The 21282-nt window shown below is 40.5% G+C and overlaps 3 protein-coding genes across 5 annotated transcripts in view; 2 read left to right on the forward strand and 1 right to left on the reverse strand.

Moving 5' to 3' along the window:
• The first annotated feature begins 1164 nt into the window (after nt 1-1164).
• Nucleotides 1165-2006, forward strand: LOC103132560 (protein FAM185A-like). Its single transcript, XM_016667456.1, has 3 exons — nt 1165-1335; nt 1408-1542; nt 1632-2006. The coding sequence occupies exons 1-3, from the start codon at nt 1194-1196 to the stop codon at nt 1742-1744; spliced, it is 390 nt and encodes a 129-aa protein (XP_016522942.1). The 5' UTR covers nt 1165-1193; the 3' UTR covers nt 1745-2006.
• Nucleotides 2007-2156: 150 nt separating this feature from the next.
• Nucleotides 2157-21282, reverse strand: part of LOC103132559 (F-box/LRR-repeat protein 13-like) — a 21787-nt gene continuing 2661 nt past the window's right edge. The window contains exons 5-21 of one of the 3 annotated variants that reach the window (XM_016667455.1): nt 20517-20671; nt 19345-19454; nt 19144-19260; nt 18373-18468; nt 16709-16844; nt 10259-10311; nt 8945-9045; nt 8626-8755; nt 8116-8214; nt 5588-5708; nt 5330-5492; nt 5134-5253; nt 4874-4997; nt 4733-4813; nt 4421-4576; nt 2963-3126; nt 2157-2880 (exon numbers count right to left, since the gene is read on the reverse strand). In XM_016667455.1, coding sequence (XP_016522941.1) covers nt 2730-2880; nt 2963-3126; nt 4421-4576; nt 4733-4813; nt 4874-4997; nt 5134-5253; nt 5330-5492; nt 5588-5708; nt 8116-8214; nt 8626-8755; nt 8945-9045; nt 10259-10311; nt 16709-16844; nt 18373-18468; nt 19144-19260; nt 19345-19454; nt 20517-20671 — 2077 coding nt within the window. In that variant the 3' untranslated portion in view covers nt 2157-2729. Of the gene's footprint in view, nt 2881-2962; nt 3127-4420; nt 4580-4732; nt 4814-4873; nt 4998-5133; nt 5254-5329; nt 5493-5587; nt 5709-8115; nt 8215-8625; nt 8756-8944; nt 9046-10258; nt 10312-16708; nt 16845-18372; nt 18469-19143; nt 19261-19344; nt 19455-20516; nt 20672-21282 lie in introns of all 3 variants that reach the window. The other 2 variants (XM_007544371.2, XM_016667454.1) reach the window with 2 other exon arrangements.
• LOC103132558 (leucine-rich repeat-containing protein 17-like) lies at nt 8644-16713 on the forward strand. Its single transcript, XM_007544370.2, has 7 exons — nt 8644-8733; nt 10469-10706; nt 12241-12723; nt 12798-12991; nt 13518-13673; nt 15932-16073; nt 16156-16713. Exons 2-7 carry the CDS (start codon nt 10582-10584, stop codon nt 16439-16441), a joined length of 1386 nt encoding a protein of 461 aa, XP_007544432.1. The 5' UTR covers nt 8644-8733; nt 10469-10581; the 3' UTR covers nt 16442-16713.

Consider the following 21282-nt stretch of genomic DNA (forward strand, 5'->3'; position numbering starts at 1 on the left):
TAGTTACTACCCAAATCTGGTAATTTGTTTTCCTTATTTTGTTAATCTTATAAGCATTATCCAAATAATCTGCCCAAAATCTGTTAATATAAATATATTCTACATTATTTAAAACAGTGAGACTTCACTAACTTAAATCACACAAACGTTGAAAACCTGTAAACCAGTGTTTCTCAACCCTGGTCCTCATGTTTTAGATGTGCCTCTATTCCAGAACAGCTGATTCAAATGATTGCATGACCATCAAGTACTGCAGAAGCCTGTTAATCACCCAGAGATACAATTCAGGTGTGTGACAGAAGGGAAATACCTAAAACATGCAGGACAGGGGGGCGGTGAGGACCAGTGTTGAGAAACACTGCTGTAAACCAAAGATACCAGATTTGACCGCACAGATGTTGATCTAGGCCAGAGTTTCTCTACTCCAGTCCTCAGCGGCCACTGCCCTGCATGTTTCCTCTTCCACAACACCTGATTCAAATGACTGCCTGACCTCCTCTGCATGCCACAAAGTCCTGCAAAGTCCTGTTAATCCACCACTTATTCAAATCAGGTGTGTGGCAGAAGGGAAACGCCTAAAACATGCAAGGCAGGGCTCCTTCCGGACCGGACCTGAGAAACGCTGATCTATGACAACCTTCACCAGACTTATTGATCTTAAGGGTTAAAATAATGCTCGAAGAAACTTCTTCTTCACAAAAACAACTGTTGCCTTTAGGAGTTTCTAGTACATTCTCGTCCACAGCTGCTTTAGGTTAAATCTCTTGGTAAAGCTGAGCCATAAGGAATCTCAGGCTCAGATCCAGTCGCAGTTGATTTAAGCACAATGTGGTCCCAATTTACCACAAACCTTTCAACTATTTCGCTTTAAGATGGCTATAAAGTCAAGATGGCTGTAAAATGTGACAGCGTTGATCACCAACAACCCTGTGAAATATTTAATAAATAAAATTGATTGGGTAAGAATTTCATTGTATTCCTGAGTGTGAATTTCAGTTGTGTAATGTTATGATGTGTTTGTGTTTGAAGAACTCAGATATTTATTTTCTATTCAGTGTAGTGAAGGTAGTGATGAGGCTATCTAATCCCAATTTCTTTTTTGTAATTCATTATAGGTAACACCACAGTGGAGAACGAGTTTGGGGACACAGTTGTTGGTAAGCAGGCAGGCGGGCTGGCTGCACACTGACCCCATGCACGGTCTCTTAACGGAGTCTGAGGCTTGCTTTGTTCCTGCAGATGGTTCAAATAGTTTCCTGAAGGTTTCGTCTGTCAGCGGAAGCATTGATGTCTACGTGGGAGACGGTGGTACCGCTGACCTCAACACTCGGGACGGTAAGTACGCCGAGGACAGAGCCCAGTTTGTCCCTGTACTCCTGGTTTTGTTTTAATCTTTGCGTCATGTAGGAGCGGTGAGTGTGCGCGTCCCGTCTTCGCTTAGAGCTGGTGTAAACCTCTGCGGCGTGGCGGTGAACGTCAGCCCAGAGGTTCTTCTGCACGACGAACAAAGACGCACCGCAGACGGCCAGACCACACTGACTGGTGAGCTCCAGTCGTTGTTTCTTCATCCGATAGTGACATGAAAACCTCCAACCATTAAATGAAACATGACATTAGTGCGTTTGTCTCAGGCTGTATGAGTGGAGAGCCTCCTGTTGACCGGTGGGTCAAAGCTCGGGCGGACAGAGGATCTGTCCAGCTGAGGACACAAAGCTGGCTCGAGTCCCTGAAGCTCAGGAGCTAAGTGACGGGACGCATCGTGATGTTCTCAGGGGCGTAAACGTCAAGATCGGATATTAATACAACGGCAACAGCTGAATGTCATTCACCTCTGTCTTCACCTCTGTCAATGTGCTGTAAATACTTAAGAAATACACCTTTTAATTTAAAGTGTCTTTTGAATTGAATGCTCTTCATGTCGGATCACACAATCATTGTATTGTGACTGTGTGTATTTAGCATTTTACATGATTAAAAAGGTATTTTAATAAAATAGGTTCTTTAATAAATCACTCAATGAAACAATTACTGGTAGCTTTAAAAAATCCCTTTAAAATCAATGTAACAGGCATTTTTGAGTAAAGAACAAGGCGTGGAGCACATGTCATTGTTGCTGCACAGTTTTTTACTTTATATAAGTAAATTAACACTTTTTGTTAAATGTTAAACTTTATTTGTCTCATTAACAGTTTATGCTCTTTAGAAGTTGTTAAACATTTCTTCTGTGAAAGGGCACAAAATAACAATTCAGTAAAAAAAAAAAATATATATATATATATCTCCAAAAATAGACTGAAAGGGTTTAGACCTGCAATATTACCATGACAAAGGCAGGTCAATCATAACCTGGTTTAAAAATATTAGTGAAAATAAAAACACTTAAATATTTAAAGACATTTAGAAAAGCTCCTAAATTGATGGTTGGAGTGACCAGAAACAGGGGGCCTCAAATTTCTGTCCCTGATGTTGGTCTGCAGCTTTTAGGTGCGCCTCTGCTTCATCACACCTGGATGAAATAATTGAGTCGTTTAGCAGGACTCTGTAGCTTCCAGTTGCCAGCTGAGGAGGCAGTTCAACCGTTCAGGTAGGTTGCATGAAGTATGCACCTAAAAGTCACAGGACACCGGACTTTGAGAACCAAATCTTGCGACCTCTGCTTAAAAGTAATCATTCCTCCAGGTTGTTCTGTTTCCAAACAGAATTTTGATCTTTCCGGACGGAATTGCTGCTCATGCACACAAGTCCCTCTCTCTCATCCATGCATCGTTATCCTTCGGGGCCATTGCAAACTTGTGTGCATTACAATCAAACCAGGTGGAAGGTCTGTCGCTGCTGTACTCCCAGTGCGAGACGCGTTTTTGCAGTTTTACGGCAGCCTCCCTTTAAAAAGAAAAAAAGGACATTTGCTAGATAAGCTCTTGCAAAGAGTGTAAATGTCGAGACTTTTTGACTTTTAATGTACCATGAGATGCCTGTGCAGTTGTTTATTCTGATGGTATTGAGTGGAGGAGAAATCTTTCTTAGGTTTTTAAGAGAGCGATCGGTGAGGAGTCTGCAGTCGCTCATGTCGAGTTCTAGCAGGTACTGACAGCCAGTGGTCAGATACACGATCGCCATATCCGTCATCTGAACACAAACAGAATGAGGAACTGTAGCGGCCAAAGAAAGGTCATATTTAATGCTCTGTGTGCATCCGAGTGTTGAGAAGAAGTGTCTCCTCACACGTTGCAGATCAAACTTTAGCATTAGCAAAGAAAATCTGAATAAATACAAAATGTATTTTTCACATATGAAGTCAACCTGGCTCTACGTGAAAAATGTGTTAAAAATGTTGTGTGGATTGGTAAGAAAAGCTGTACATCCATTTAAATCTGGGTTAAAAACTGACATCACATATCAGAAAAAAAACACAAACATTGTGGGATTGTGTGGAACTGCTGTGCTGCTTCAAAATCTGGATAATATTGATGGAACCAGGAAATCCTGAAGAATAATGTCAAAGCACATCAGCAAGTCCACTTTTAAACATCTGAAACATAAAACATAAGGTTGTGGGGCAGCATAGTCAAAGTTTGGATTTAAATGGGAAGCAGTAGCAAGGTCTTAGTTATTCCTGGCCCAAAAGACTCCAGTTTGGCTGGTTTAGAAGAATCCTCCAAAGTTCCTCCACAGAGATGCAAAAGACTCACAAACACTTATAAGAAATGCTTGACGGCTGTTGACACCAAGAGTCAGATGGCTGATTTTAGGAGAGTCCCGATACCAGATTTTTCCAGACTGAGTAAGTCCACTTCAGTTCAGGTACTTGCCGATGCCGAGTACCGATAACAAGTTGGTACTTAAACGTCACACAATACATTTATTTAGAACAGAGTGGCCCTTTTTCTTTTTAAGTCTGCAATCCCTTTGACTGTTTCAACAAATCATAAATAGAGGATGACACACAGATTGTTCCATCTGTAAATAGTTGATCAAATTACTTGTTCAGACGCGTTTTCTCGTTTTGACAGCTTGGCTAAGCACAAAGGTTCAATCTGCTTGTTTACTATCCTCTGTGTTTTCCTTGAAATAACTCCAAACTCGACATTTTGGCCACTCTCCCGCCATCTAACTTCAGAAAAGTGATATCGTTTTGGAGTATCGGCTTGTTTTTACAGGTATGAGTCCCAGTACTTGATGCTGGTATCCAGCCAGATACCAATACCAGTATCAGTATTGGGACGCCACGAGTTGACTTACAGAGAAATGACTTTTTTCCACACAGGGTGACGCTGGGTTGAATAGCGTCTGACTGCAGCTTTTTCGTATTTGCTCAGGTTTTCTTCATTTAATATCAAACCATTTTTTTTTTATTTGAAAAACTTAAAAAAGAAGCAAAAACTGAAGAATTTCTGTTAGGAGAAAAATACAAACACTTTACTCTATATGCAGATGCAAACTGAACCTGTGGACATGCTGCCATCTTCAGTCTGAGGAGACTCCTGCAGTAAAGTGAAATGGCACCGATTGCTGCATCAGTCAGAGCTGGACATTGGGAAATGTCAATGTGCTCCAGATCTCTCATGTTGTCGCACAGCTTCTGCCCAGAAGGAGAATAAGAAGGCATAACAAGGGGTATAAGACCGTACTGATATCTTTCCTTTCTCACATCTGCTTCTAATAGAAAGGGAGAGATGATTCTACAAAACAAAAATCCTGAAGGAAATAAACCTGAGGCCTGAAAGATGTGTACCTCTATGCCCATATCGGTGACGAATACACACTTGGCAACTATAATCTTCTTTAGCTGTATCTTCTTAAGTGAACCCAGTCCCTGAAATGGAGAACACCGTTACAGTCATCGAGACGGAGAACATGCAGCGTGGTTCAGTACCTGATCACGGATGTTGCAGCCAGTCAGGTCCAGAGACTGGATGGAGCTGCCGTTCAGGTAATCCAAAGCCTGGTCCATTACCTTCTCACAATAACTCAAATTAAGGTGGAACAGTTTCTGCAACCTAATAAGTTGTTCCCCAAACACAAAAATGCAACATTTAACTTTTTTTTTCGTGCAGGTCATGAAGGCAAATATAGGGAAAATGTAGTTTAACTATAAGGATAGGATGCGCTCTGTAGTTAAATCCTGCTAAATACCTTCGTGTAATCCTCTTGATGGAGAACTCGGTAATGAGGCCGCACTGACTGATGCTAAGATGTTGCAGTTTATTTGCTGAGGAACCTTCAGTCAAGTATTTGATGCCAACATCACTCACCCTGAAAGACACGATGGAAAACGCTGCGATGTAATACTGTCGATTCAGCAAATGAAGCCAACACAACCTCCACCCACCTGCTGCAGAGTGAAATATCCAGGTAATTCAAGTGTCTGAGGGAGGACACATATTTCATGCCTTCATCGGTCATTCCAGGACAGTCTACCACGTGGAGCTTGCTGAGAGCAGTGGATAAGCCACACAGGGCCTCCCAGCTCACCTCAGTTACTTGGTTGTTGCCTAAAGCACACACGAACAGGTTCCTGCACCAGCGTTTAACATCCACACATGGCGACGAAAGACAAAAACAGCAGCGGGATGCAAAATGGTCTCACCCTCTATACCGAAACTCTTCAGATCGGATACTTTTGCGATTATTTTGAGGGCGATGTCGGACAGGAGAGGACAGCCCAGCAGAGAGATGGAGGACAGACTGCAACATCTGGCAAGTAGGCCCTGGTAGAAAAAATAAATCAATAAATAAAACACCTTGCAAAAATATTCATACCCTCTGACTTATAAAGTCGCATTACAGAATCAATCTTTTAGATTTTATAAGAAAAACCAACAAGTGAAGTGGAAGTGGAAGCAAATGACACACAGTTAAAAGAAAAGTTCAGCATTAATTTGTATTCATACCCCAATTCCCTTTAATAGTCTGAAATTAAATCCAATTTGTGAATAGTTTCAGTATAAATGTAGATGTTCTGTGCACGCGCCTCAAAGGTTCTCTAGAGAACAACTGTGAGCAAACATCGTCATGAAGACCAGGACACACAGCAGTCAGGTCTGGGATAAAGTGGAGAAGTTTAAATCCTTAATAAACATCTTTGAACAGATGAGTTTTTAATCGATCTGACAACAGAATATAACAACTTCAAAGCAACCAAAACATTCGTTCCACTACATCTGACAGCCCACAAAGGAGGAGCATGAATTTGAGAAGGAACAAAGAGGCCCTTAGTAACTCTGGAGGAGCTGCACAGAGTCGCTGCTCAGGTGGACAGTACAACTATTAGCTGTGCACAATACGAATTTGGAAAGAAAAAATCCATTGTTGGGGGGGAAAAAAGCCATAAGTATTTTTTGCATTTTGCCACAAGCCGTGAAGAGACCAAACGAACATGAAACACTGTGACCAGATGACACCAACACTCGACCCTCTGTGCTACATGCAAAGAGTATAACTAGCAATGCACATGACCCTAAAAAACAACAACATATCCATAGTGAAACATGGCAGTGGCTGCATCAAGCTGTGGGAGCTCTATTCCTCATTTTCAGTTTTGCTTTCCACCAGTTCAAGACATTGAAAAATGCAGCAGTAGCTGTACAGTTGTCTGATACAATAGTCTAGTCAAAGTCCAGACCGAAATTAAATTGTGAATCTATGGGAAGACTTGATGAAGGTTGTTCACAAACATCTACATCTATTCTGACTTAGCTTGAACTTGCTAGCTTCTTCTTCACTGTAAAGCTCCACTGTGTTTTTGGTCTGCAACAAAATACCCAAGTTAAATATGCGGGGGTATGAATACTTTTTAAGGAACTGTGCTGCTTCAGTGTTGGTTTGATGTTGTCGTTGTTTATTGTTATGACTGGCTCAAGGTCATAACAAAATGGGAGACCATGCAGGGGTTGTTGTGGGTGTGGCTCTCCATGTTTTGTGGGTCATATGTGGTGATGAGAACCCTGAGGAAAAATTGGAAAGCAGTGAAGTGACCTTTAGGTGTTGTGGAGATGTCGGCTCACTTTTGGTTGATGCCCTTTTGGTGTTGCTGGCTGTGAGACAGCAGTAACTTTGAGTATGGTGCTGGACCATGCTAAGGGTGATCGTGGTGTGGGTGTCGCTCTCCATATGGTGTTGGTCAATTGCTTGGTTACCCGAGTTGTGAAGCAACATTTTGTGGTAGTGGACCACTTGTTGCTGTGACCTTTTGTGTTGGGTGACAGTTCAGATCTGGTTGGATTGATGGTTATTGCTTTTGCGAGTGGTAACTGGGTGAATCCATTTTGATTTGGCTGTGAACCTGTGGTAGGTCACTTGTGTGTCAGGTCTGTGTTCGTAAGTGGGTTCTCTCCTCGTAAGGTACGTTAAACGTGTTGAAGCAGTAAGAACATGTCCTGTGTTAGCTTCTGTACCAATCTTTGCCAGTCTTCCTAACCAGCGACCAGACATGATGGGCACAGCAACTTATGGCTGTGGGATCTGAAGGCTAATGATGTGAAGGCAGTCATCCTGAACACAAAACATGGTAATGTACTACCAGCCCAAACATTTTTAAATTCATATTTGTTTTTGAGTTTGTAAAGGTTCCCCTTTGGGGCCCTTTTCTTAAGGGTGGGGGTGTTACGGCCCTGGGCCTTGGAGGCTGGGCTGCAGGTGTCTTGTTGTCAGTCTTTGTGCTCCTCCCCTTTACAGGTGCTGCTGATCAGGTTGATTGGGAGCGCAGAGTATTTTAACCTGGCTGTCTCCACCTTCAGGGTCGCCTTTGGCGTCCACTCTGCTTCTTGACCCTTGTGCTGCTCTGATGTCGGCCTCAGCTCCCCTCCTTATGCACATTTGAGTTTGTCTTTGTTTTTGCACTTCACCACTTCCATATGCACTCATACAACACATCCAAGCATTTGCATTACACCACTGATACTGACATCCACAGTACATTGTTGTTTTTGTTAATAAATGTTCCTTTCTTTGAACCTTAACCACTGCATGGTCTCCCGTTTTTGTTATGACCTTGAGCCAGTCGCAACACCATGTCACATAATACACCAGAGATAGCCACAAAGGCTGGTTTATGATCTCAGTAACATCCAGTTTACTTTGTGTGACTTCTGAAATGTTGCAGAAATAAAGTCTTACCAAAACACAGGTGTCTGACAGACTTGGCATGTCGTTCATCACAACCTCTTTGAGAGACGGGCATCCTGCAGAAATGTATTCGAACCCTTTTGGTGTCATCTGTAAAGAGAGAGGGGGCAAAGTGGGGCTCTGCGTTTTCATCCACTTCTCTGCTTTTTTTTTTTTAGTCATTCTCTGCATTCTTATGATCTCATCATGGAAACCATACAGCTGGATCCCAGCTAACGCTCGTCCCCAGAGCAAAGAGTGCAAATGTTACATGGTGTGTACACATGCGGAGAGGGTGGGTGTGTAAACCCAACCCCTCCACTCAGATGTTTTTTACATTCACAGACCTTCCCCCATTCGCTCCGATGCTCCCCAGTGCAGAGGGAGAAACAAGATCAGACACGTGCAAACGGAAGAGAGGATGCATTAGTTGGAAACTGAGTCGAGGAGTAAACTGTTGCTCCGGTCGTCAGGAGACTTCGACTGTATTGATTAGGAACCAAAAGAAGCAAAACGGCTGACCTGAACGCATGCGCTTAAGTCAAGGTGCATGAGATTTCGACCGCCTTCCTCAGTGACCAGGGTTAGAAATCCTTCATCTGTGAATCTGCAGCAGTGGGCCAGACCCAGGTACTGAAGGCTGAGGCAATTACTATTTGAAAAAAAAAAAGAACTGCCTGATTGTTTTGTTGTTTATTGTTACTGCTGTGACAATCTGTGACAATTTAGTCTAGACAAGACAAGCTTGTCTAGACTAAAAAAAAAAAAAAAAAAAAAAAAAATGTGTGTACATATATGGTAGAAAAAGCTAAAACTGGATCTTTTATTTCACAAGGTTTACCTGATTATTGCTCTCAAAGACTGGTTTGTTATGAGTGTGTAAGAAAGGTTCAGGTAGAGCAGGCATGGACATCCCTCCGTGATTCTCTGAATCATCATATCCTGGTAAAGAGCAGAGTTCAACGTAAAATGTCTCTCTGAACATCACAAAGATGGATTTACATGTTTTATTTTGAAGCGGACTATTATCAGGAAACATTTCATTTCGTGTTTTCGTTCTCTGGAAAGACATTTAACACTCAGATAATGTGAAAACAAAGATTATGCTGTTAATAATCGAACATTGGCGTTTTCTAGTATGAAACTCTAAAGGTTTGATAGCGTTGGGGAGAACTATCAGGGTTTTGATGTACTTACATCATAATTTAGAGCAAAAACATTAACTGCTTTTATATCAAAGTAGCAAAGAAAACAAAATTTCAATTGTGGCTAAAATAAATATTATTTGATGAACTGTTTTTTAAATTCCTGCTTCATCTGGTAGTTGTAAAAAGCTCATTGCATGGATTCTTACATGTGTTTGCAGTTTTTTCCTAATGAAGTAAAGCATGTATGTTAACCTAAAATTAACTGACTACATTGTCTGAATTGGCTGCTGAACTAGAATTAACCAACCACACTTTTTCTTTACATAAATAAAAAACAATAATAAAGTCTGAACAGATATGCAGCTTCTAGCTTCCCAACAGTGTTATGGCGGCACTCCTTTACTGGTCATGCCATAACCGTGTTCACTTTTTGAATGCTAAATATTTCCAAAGAGTCAAACTTGCATGTTTTGAGAGGTTGGAAAAAGTTTAGCAGTTGATTGGCAGCAGCATGTAAGGGTGGAACTGAGGCAACGTACACGCCACGGGGAAAACTTTAGACACAGAGGCTTAACCTGTCATCGTACTGTAAGGATTATTAAACATGTGAACAGTGGGATGGAAAGTTTCAGCCAACTGTTTTGTGCCTTTATACCCGTATCCGGGTACCAGCAGCTGAGATCAAATGTAACATTAGATTCGAACTAAAACCACTAAAAAAAGTTTACTGTAAACTTTTGCTTTCCTTTTCTTCACACTGTAAAATAATAGTAGTAATAATAATTTAAAAAAAAGAGATTTCCTACTGCTGGACAAAAATGAGTCAGAGTGATCATTTGTGTGGGGAATGTTGTTTCCAGAAGTCCTGCCAATCTATAATTTAATGCAGGATGGCATTAAATCAACATGATGAATGTTTTAGCCTTAAAACTTCATATACAATCTAAACACTGTTTTTTAGTTTCAATATTTTCTCCAAACTTCCAACCATCTACTTGTTTACTTACAGTAATAGCTAAGCACTCTGACAAGTTGAGTTCCTGCAGGTTTCTGCATTCGCCTGAAGAAAAGAAAAAAAAAACACAAAATGAGCAAAGCTTGTTAAATTCTGTTTTCATCTACTTACTGGTAATAAACCTCAATACACATGAATTTTATGTGATGACTCTTCACTTTGATGATGTGCTGACTTGAGCTTTTTTTCCCCCCCCTAACAGAGTGAAGAGAATCTGTGTTACATCAAAACCAACACAGCTGAAGACTTTCAGCACAGATTCCTGCTTTGACTTTTGCTCCTGTAGGTGAAAATAAACCCCCTGCAGTTTTCAGGATGCGTGTGATCTCACCGATCCTTTTAGCCTTTGTGGCTCTTTCGTTGCTCCCATCCATCGAGTCAAAGAGACCAGGGAAGGGCAGAGGACTTAAAAGTGGGAGGCAGAAACTTACACGCGACAGGTATGGACTTACTGCTGTTTACGACTCTGTTTCCAGAGTCTTTGGTGTTTATAAATAACAACGAGCTGAGATTTGTTTCCAAAGAATAAGGATGAGGGCTTTCAGGAATCACGGCAGATCAGATTCCTCTGGGATCAGGGGCGTAACCGTGATCTCCCAACACAGAGGGACACATTTTTCAGAGGTCTGTTGAGTGATTTATCGTCATCCCGCATCCAACCGCAACTGTCCTTAGTGGCTAAAAACACACATAATCACTAACAGCCACAGTTCAGCAGCAGGGGACCGATTTTATATTTCTAAACTAATAAATCTAAAGTTTTATCTGCCAAACTCTGGGTGAGTTGACACAATTACCCTGGAACATTTACAGGTTAAGTAGCCAGATCATAACGTCTCAAATGGCAACGATAAACATAGTAAGACACCATTCCCATTAACAAATTATTACTTAGCACACAAAATGCAGTGGTAGTCACAGGCCACAGGGTGATAAGTCTCATAATTTTATTTAATGGCATGAACATGAAAAGCGATATTTTAGTCTAATGTGATAGCACAGATGTGCAAAATTAATACAGTTGCATAAAAATCTGCTGCCTGTTCAAACACAAATAATGCATAAATCAAATTATATCAGAAAATAAACAAAAGTCTAAATGTAAACTTCTCCCTGTTCTACCTATGATACAGTCAAAATGATTTTGGAGAGTGAATGAGATTTATTCTGAAATATCTGTGAAAACTCTGTCCTGATACCTAACACATCTCTTTTTCTCAGTCACTTTTAATGTTTCCTTGCCTGAAAAGACCCTGCATCATTGTTCTGTTGCTAATGTCTGATCTATGACTCTTTGCTCTTTCTATTGTGCAAATAAATATTTCTTTTAAATATATGGAAAGCAAATATGAGCACAACTTTTGCACTGAAATTAAAGAGTGTTGGGATTTATAGTATTAACTAGCTAGCAAGGGATGTAAAATAAGTAACATTAATATTCTTGTTATCTAGCTTTACATGATTACATGATATATTATCATGGGTTAACTAGTCATTATTTAGCCAACATTATCTGTATGCAGCAGCATTACTCAACTTAAACAGTTTGTTTGGAAGGAAACGCTATAAAGTTTTTAGCTTTTCAACTTTTGGCCTTTATACTAAGACTTTGTTTCTTATCATTTCATTTGCTTGGGGCATGGTGTGTTGGTTTTAGTCAATCTTTGTTGTAATTGTACAAAAAAAAATTCATTCCAGTACAGCCTGTCTGACTTGTATCCACTTGTATTCAAGTGATTTCACTTTAAATAGGCCAGGCAGTTTTCAGGCATAGGTGTGGCAGTGAAATTTGAGAAGTTTTATGATAAAAGAAATGTTGCTTGATGATCTGAAACATGTGACAAACCAAACAAAAACAGAAGAAATCCGTAAGGAGTTAAATACTTTTTACAGCATTGTGTTGATGTGAACAACTTGTACAACGTTTATGTACAAATTATGAGATGCTGGACTTCTTTGTGTCTTTTTCCAAAGGTCAAGGATGAAGGCTCTGCGGCGTCAGAGCAGATCAGGCCTTTCTGGGGTTATGATACCAAACTGCTCAGAGATGACTCAGTCTGGAGAAGTCTATCTGGATTGTCAGGACCAAAGTCTCACCTCTATCCCCAGCTCAAGCACCTGGTCCAGAGTACCTAACCACCTCCTTCTGGCCCGCAACCAAATTAAGGCGCTCCGCAGTGGATCCTTCCTTGGATATGAACGTTTATCCAGTCTGGATCTTCAACAGAATCAGATCTCGCAGGTGGAGGAAGACGCTTTTCAGGGTCTAACTCACCTAACCACCCTGCTGCTGCAACACAACCAACTGAGAACACTCAGCGAAGAGGCGCTCATCCCAATGCCAAACCTTCACTATCTGCGTCTCTACGACAATCCCTGGAAATGTCTCTGTCCAATGGAAAGCCTCATACGCACTCTTCAAGTCCCAAGCAACCGTAACCTGGGAAACCATGCCAAGTAAACGATGCCACCAGATATTTAATAAGAGCATTGTTGATTTACTGTTAACCTGCAAACATCTCATGTTCCAGGTGTGCAGAACCGGTCAGCCTTAAGGACAGGAAGCTGAAGCAGATTGATCCCGACTTACTGTGCGAGGAATTTGGCCCAAACGTCAACATCACTCAAACTTTGGAGCCCAATCCGATCCGCGGCAAATTAGACGCCACCGCGCTGTGCCACACTTACCTTTTCCCCGTCACATGGATGGACTGCAGGAGCCGAGGCAAGTTCAAGATCAGGCTGTATTCCCAAGGGTCAATTTGATTAATGTCTCTCTATCGTAAGCCCGAAAACTGGTCCTGTAATTCCCAACACATGGTCTTATGTAACAGAGGGGTTAAGAAAAAATACAAACCGTCACAGAGCAGATGATTCATAGTTACTGTTGGGTTGGTGGAAGAGCTGAACTTTTCTTTTGAAAGAGAAGCATTTTCATAGTAAGACATAAAATGAATCAATGCACATCTGTCGTTTTTCAGTGCTGAGTCAGCTACTCCTTTAAACACTGATTAATGTCAATTTATTATCACCTTATCTGGTTGGAGAGAGAGTTTTGGCCAGTGTATTACAATAAAAATATTTAGATTTTTCATGTAAATGGACTAAATCAGTTATACGTTACTATTGTGTTACAGCCTTCTCCTAGGCTTATTTGAAGCTGCAGTTTGTCTCTTCTGCAAGTCACAAAAATGTGGATAAAAAAAGTTGCATTTTAATAAACGTGCTCACCCCTTTCTGTGTGTGTTTAGGTCTAACTGAGGTGCCTCCAGGTATTCCAGACAATGTTGTTCGGGTCGATCTGTCCCTCAATAAAATCCATCATCTCAAACCCAGAGATTTCCAAGGAGCAAAAAGCCTCAGAATCCTAAACCTCAGCAGCAACGACATGCAGCGGATCGACACAGGTGGGCGTTACCCCCCATGCTCACAGATTCATCAAGATTACTGGCTATAACAACATGTCCTGTATGTAATCATCACAGTAATACCGAGAATGAATTGCTACACATATGCAGTTGTGTTTATCTCCATCTGGGGTCCAAAAGGTGGGGAACAGCTAAACAGCCTCTGTGGCTTCAGTTATCCCCTTTTTCATTTTGAGCAGTGGCAGGCATTCAGCCATACATGTGTATACAGGCTTAGCTTTATTTATGACGAGGTATACAAGGAGATGTGCTTACATGTAGCCTCACTGTGTTTGAGTAAATCACGGCCCACTGGTACGAACTGAACTTAACATCAGCAGACCAGCAGCTAATGCCGCTGGCTGCTTAAACTGAATTTAACTTAAACATCAGAACTTGGTTCTGGGAAGGACGTGAACCCAATCGTGCTCTGTGACCTGTCCATCTACTGGAAGCAAAACAAACTAGTACCAGTGTAAAGCTGTGTTCAAAATAACGGCAGCCCAGAATCACCCATTAAGTTAATCACAGTTTTTTGGTAGAATTGTTATTCCTGCATGCCAAATAATGACCTAGTAGGAACAGAAGAGTAACGGGAATCCCAAAGCTGTAACATCCACACTGCAGATTCTGTGCCAGCGAGGGGTTTGTCCAAAGTAATAACAGTATCCAGCAAGATCTTTCCCTCTGAGACAAAACAGGAGCCAAATTGGCAGACAAGCAGTTCTCCTGTAATGGTGCCATTTCCATATTTAGCAGCATGTACACTAACTTGACTGACAGTGCTAAGATCTTCCTCCTGGCTCTGATTGGTTGTTTTTGACCGGGAGCTGTGCATTTCTTCAGACGGCAATAATAACTCGAGACGGAGGAGGAGCTTGATTTTTTCACAGCTTATCTGTCCAATATTATACTATAACAACATGGTGACATTTTTAATAAATATAGAAAAATGAACTTTGAAAAAGTTAAATACTGCAGCTTTAATGTTGAAATCTGGGGAAAACGAGCCAATCCTGACATTGTTCGGGAACCTTGATTAAAAAGTTGATTTGATAGAGTGAAATACCTGAAATAGTGCCAGAAACGATCGGATGCTTGACGGACTGAATTCAAACACAAAACCTGATGCAGACTGTTGTACTGTATCGACAGAAAGTGAGAGAAAAAAATCTTTATTAGAAACAAATAACTTGAGTCAGACCAGTCGGAAGAACTGACTGGCCTGACTCAGACGGCTCGGCTCCAACTCTTCTTCTTCTACTTCTCCTAGTAGTTCCACTGGCGAGTCCCAGAGCACGGCGTCCCTTTGGTTTTGATCCGGTCTGCCCTTTAATCCCTCTTAATGAATTAAAGAGCATCCAAAGGGCATAGACTTAGTCACTGATCATTTCCAGGGTAATCAAAGAATGGTTAAAGTGAAAACTATAACCATCAACAGACCCAATGTGAAGTCAAGCTGATGGCAAAAAACCTCTACAAGCCTCTGAAAACTGGCTGAAGAGAAAAGAGCACATTTACTGGTCTTAAAAGAAACGGTGCAGAGGTCCCTCAAACATTAAATTCATGCCACAGTGCACTGTGAAGCATGGTGGCTCAGGCATCATGATATGGGAGATATTTTACAAAGTCTGGTGTTGGGCCTAATTGTGTCACACCGGCATCTTGGTTCCATACCTACAAAATGAATATTGCAGAGTGGAAAGCCCCTTGAACTTTTATCCAACAGCAAACATGTGGGCAACATAAAATATGCTGCTTCTGGGTCAAAAACCAAGAAATGCAGGAAAGTGGAATGTAACCAAATTGTCCTTGGCTGCAATAACAGCTCTCCGGTACCAGAAGCTGGCCGGCCATAAAACACAGATGCAAAGTAGTTCTTAGAAACAGTGGTAAATTAGAAACTGTTATTTTTTTTAAATTGCTCAAAGTTTCCATCACTTTCTTCAGAATAAGAACACAATTGATAAACTTCTCTTCTCGTTTTGCTTTGGAATAGAATGTACTGCGTCATTATGTGTGTAAAAGCAAAAGCTATAAGGATTTTGAACTTTAATTTATTTAACTTGAAACTTGTAAATTTCAGCTTCTCCACAAAACTAGGATGCATAAATCATTTTCATCCTTCAGTCCCTCATGCAATGAAAACGGATGAGAAATAGAACTTCTTGTGTTTTAAAATGCTTGTTGGTATGGTGGTATATTTGTTTATGTTGGAGCGCTTCTTAGGAGTGAGTCACTGGTCTACTGTTTTGTAGGTTCCCTGTCTGGTCTTTTACACCTTCAGGAGCTGGACCTGTCATCCAACAGGCTGCATTTTGTTCAGTATGGAGTTCTGGAAGATTTGTACTTTTTGTCCAAGCTCAAACTAGGAGGAAACCCTTGGATGTGCGACTACAAGTGAGTTCTACTCCCAAACCGCTGACAAAGACTCCAAAGACTTATTCTAACAATTGTTTACTTTTTCTCCCTCCCCCCCCAGTATTCACTACATGGTTTACTGGCTACGTCTGCATCCAGGGGTGAAGCACTCTGGCCTGCTGTGCCAATCTCCTCTAGAATATATTGGGGAGCGAGTGGAGGACTATGTGCGTTCCTACAACAGAGACTGTCCTAAGGACAGACAGCTCAGCCGACCGGATCAAAACCAAAGGGACGCCGAGATCTGGGACTCACCGATGGAACTACAAGGAGAAATAGAAGAAGAAGAGTTGGAGCCGAGCCATCTGAGAGCGCCACAAAAATACCAGATCTTCCGACTGGCCTGACTCAAGTGATTTGTTTTTAATAAAGACTTTTTTTCCCCCTCACTTTCGGTCAATACAGTACAACAGTCTGCATCAGATTGCATGCATTAGATGTTGCATTTCGATTTTTCCTTTTCACAGTTTGTCAGCTAATTCGTAATATAAACAGTCCCACTGCAGCTGGTTTGACTTTCGCATTTTAAACAGCACGGCTTACGTTTGATCACCTGTGGATAATGGCACAAGTAAAAGACATAAGAAGCCATAAATAAAGTAATTAAAACTCACTGATATATTTTAAGCTGGACCATTTTGTCGACTGGCAGCCGCGCATGTTCAGGTGGGTCACAAAGGGCCGGTAGCTCTTCAGGATTTTCTGCACTGTAGCATCTGTTACCCAGTCTCTCCCCACCGAGAAGTTAATCTAGCAGAGACAAAAACACTTTAGGCATAAACCTTCACCACTGTGCTAATAGTATTCAACCCACTTCAGCTTTACCAAATTATGTAACATTATAAAACACAATGACTTACAGATATTTCGAGATATCTTGATAAATATCAAGTTGAAGGAGATATTTATTTGGCTTTGAATTATTTTATAAATAAAAAGCTGAAACGCATCGACTTCATATGTGTGCAGCTCCCTGAGTAAACTTTGTGTCAACATTTTCTGCACTTCATACTGACGTCCCTATCAGGTTTGCACATCCAGAGAAATACATTTATGCTCATTCTTCTTTGTAAAATAGCTCAAGCTCATTCAGTTTAATTTATTTGCTCAGATTCTTAATTGGATTTCAGTCTAGACTTTGACTGGGGCTTTTTAATGGACAAATATACTTTAATCTGACCCATTACTTTGTAGCTCTATGTTTTAAGTTAGTAGCTGTGCCATATTCTTTCTATTTCCAGATAATGGATTGAAAAGAGCTCTCTGAAATATTTAAAATGTTGTATATTTTATTAGCTAACCTTGCTATAAACTTCTCCCTGTCCCCGTCTGCTGTGTTCATTAGTCTTCACGATACTGTTTGCTTTCTATTGTTCTTCAATGTACTGCTGTATTTACATTGGGATTAAATTACAGACAGAAAAAACAAAAGAGCTAGTCATCACTTGACTTCTGATGGATTTTATTTGGGGTTTTTACAGTTAAAGGGGTCATGTTGTAAAACTATGACAGTCTTTAAAAACTCCTACTACTATTGTCATTTTCCTTTATTATGTTTTGGGGTTTTTTTATTTAGTCTGTCACATAAAACCCTAATAAATGGCACTGAAGTTTGAATTTGTTAACGCTATGGGTAACACTTTATTTGAAGGGGGTTGAATAAGACTGTCACGACACCGTCATAAACATGACATAACACCTGTCATGTTCATGAATAAGCCAAGAAATCATTACTGATATAAATTTATTATAAAAGTATTACTGATTTCACTTTAAAAATTAGGTAACTTTATGTTATTAAAGGTAAAGTTTAAACAGTAATGATTTCTTGGTTAATGTCAAGTTGTCATAACAAAGACATTTTGAATAATGTCAACTTCGTATTAAAAGTGTCATAATTTACCGAATGACGCTTTATGACTGTTGTCATAAAGCGTCTGTTTTATGACGCTTTATGACGTCATAAAACGTCATAAAGCGTTTTATGACGCTTTATGACATAAAGCGTCATAAAACAGACGCTTTATGACTGTTTTAAAACCTTTAAAACCTTTAGTTTTAAAGGTTCATGACCTTTAAAACTAAGGTCATGAACATGAAGGCTTATTCATGTTCATGACAGGTGTTATGTCATGTTTATGACAGTGTCATGACAGTCTTATTCAGCCCACTTCAAATAAAGTGTTACCCAGCTATGAAATAAAAAACCTTAACGAGCATGAAGACTTATTTGTGCTCATCCACTATAAATATACGCAGCAAATTTCACAGCACAGACCTGACTCCACAACGTGCCTGAGTGGATGATCGATTTCCAGGTATTGGACACCTCAGAACAGTTTAGCCAGTCCCTTAATCCTAAATACTGAAAGATCTGAGGAAAAAAAAAGAGATTTACACAAGTGATCGTTTAGAAAAGTTTCAGCCAAAAGATACTGGCACAGAAATTCAGACAAAAACTATGAGGCAACTTTGATGCTGACAGATTGATAGTTGTCCCTGGGTTTTACAGAACCCAGTCTGGGTACTGACAGCACCCAGACTGGGTTCATCATCCCTTTTGCCACTTTTTATGGCAGAGATATGTACACAAGCAGCCTCTGTCTATTTCCAAACAAGGTCATGCTGAAGCTGTATTTATCAGGCGAGACGTTCTACAGAAACACCAGGGTAAGGAAGGCCAACAGAGCTCTCACTTTGCCAGCAGCTGTGAATCTAAAACAAACAAAGGCTAAAAGTGGAGCGAGCAAGCGTGGCTAATAATCGACCAAGTTAAAACGGCTCATACTTTAGTGTATATAAATGATGTATAAATATATGCATGAGACTGTAATAAAACTATAATGATCGGCACCTGAGTTTAATCACTCAGAGAGCCTGCATGCAGGGTTACAGCAGAGTTCACACACAGCCTTATGTAACACAAATTATCTCATCACTGACTCCTTGCAGAGGGGAACAGAGTAGCTGGAGCTTCGACGTGAAGACCAGGATAATCCTAATAATACTATCTAAACAAATGAAATGGTGAGAGCTGCAGATGAGATACCTTCAGTGAGAGGTGATGAGGGAGCTCTGCGATTCCATCAATTCTTTTCTCAGGCAGCGCAACCTGAGAAGGCTGCTGACTTTTACCGTCGAATTCTTTGACGTTTGCCTCCAACTTCTGCCAGAGTCATACAAGAACCAGAGCCGGTAAATGAGAAAGCAACTTATGTTTAACATACTTTCAGAGGATTATCTTTAGTACCTTGAAATACTCTCTTTGCCTCTTTGAATCCATAGCAATGATGTGCCAAGACGTTATGTAGCGCTTGATGTAGATTTTGTCCATCAGACTCTGAAGTTTCATAATGAAGTCTAAATTAATGAGAAACGTTTCTTTAACAATGAACTTGATATTACAAAAAGGAAAAAAAAAACAACTTGACTTTTTTATACCTAACTGAATAGTCTGCCAGTTTATGTTTTCAACAATGATGATAGTAATAGTATTTCTCTGGACGCTCTGGCTTCCCAGAATATGTTTGGTAATCATGACTGTTTACAGTAATCAATTGATTATTGTAAATTGTCCTTACGTGTTAGTCTAATATGTGGGTGTGTGTGTGTGCGTGCGTGCGTGTGTGTGTCTGTGTGTACTTGCTCAGCTATCCTACTTAGGATGATTTCTGGCATATGTACTGACCTTCTGAAGACCAAGAGGCCTTAAAAGTGCTGTTTTGGGATTTTGGGTTAGGTTTAAAACTAAGGTGTGAAGTGAGTTAAGTTTAGCATAAAAGTCAGGGTTAGGCTATAGAAATAAATAAAAATGAATGAAAGTCCTTGGGAAGATAGAAAGATGTACTATGTATGTGTGGGAGAGCGTGCACAGTTGTGTGTGTGCCTCAGCGTTGCCCTGCGTCGAAATGCCGACCTGTCTAGTGTGTCTCCAGCCTCTTGTCCCCTCTAAAAGCCTCAAATGTCTGCTGTAACCTTTTATTAATTTAATTCTGAAATTTATGTTTTTGCTCGCTCTATTCTGCTCTGTTGCATTCGAAATCTATTATATGCTGAGGTCATGCCATTCTCACCCTGTTATGAGAGTCTTGGTTTTAGCCCTAGTGCGATTCATTAAAAGTGCAGTGTAGGGAAGGAATATTACTTTGGCATGATATTTTCTCCAAAAAAATAATAAAAAAGTACAAAAAAAAAATCAGCAAACATGCCCCCAAAAAGTTCAGAGTTTATTTCCAGTCTCCAGCTACATTCAGGACAAAATGAGTCATCAGACTGGAACAAACCAACAGCATCTGGAAGGATTTTCAGCTTGGACATATTTAACCACAGCAAATGTTTTCTCTGGCTTCACTAACTGGAATGGGACGCGTTTCAAAAACAATAAATCAACAGCATTCATTATAATTTCTCACTATCACCTACCTGCTCTTCTCGTCTTCAATGACCTCACAAAGTTCAGCCATCCAGTGAATACAGCATTCTGGCACCTCTTCTTAGCATGCGTCTTTGCCACCTCCATCTGCACAGCCGTCTCTATGGCTTCTTCTTTCCTCTGCTGGATGAACTTCTTCCACGCCCTGTCACACCACGGCAGGCACAACTCATCAATAATTCAGCCAACAGGGACAAAAGAGAGGCCGGGAGGGGTCCCAGCATTAATTATACAGGAGTCGGTCCAATCCAATAATATTTGCCAATCAAATCTATTTTATGTTCTGGAGTTTTACTGTTAGGCAACAGGAGACACAATGATAACAGAGATGACTTCCAGTGACATAGAGTGTCCACATAAAAGTCATCCACTGCTGAAATTATTCAGAGAAAGAAAAAGCATTTAAAACATATGGATTGCCAGCAACAGGAAATGTAGGGAATAAAATAGAAGTGCTTTCTGTATGTATGCTTCTTCTTTATATTTAATTGGTAGCTGGCAAGCTTTTCTAAGCGAATTACTGCCACCACTAGACTGGAAAGTGGATCTGGAGGCAGAAAGAAGCAATAAAAATACATTTAGCTAAATAATCCAGTTGCCTTCAGAAACAAAATAACCTCGATGAGCTATATGTTTATCCTTAAAGAGCCCAGTTAATGTGAAGTCCTGATGTTTTTCCCTTTTCTTAGTGGCCCCTGAAAAACTGCTTCACCTGCAGGTAATTAGGCAGATTTTCACACAGGCAGCTGCAGTTTT

This window comes from Poecilia formosa, unplaced genomic scaffold (genome assembly GCF_000485575.1).
Source record: "Poecilia formosa unplaced genomic scaffold, Poecilia_formosa-5.1.2 Scaffold1123, whole genome shotgun sequence".
Classification (NCBI taxonomy): Eukaryota; Metazoa; Chordata; class Actinopteri; order Cyprinodontiformes; family Poeciliidae; genus Poecilia; species Poecilia formosa.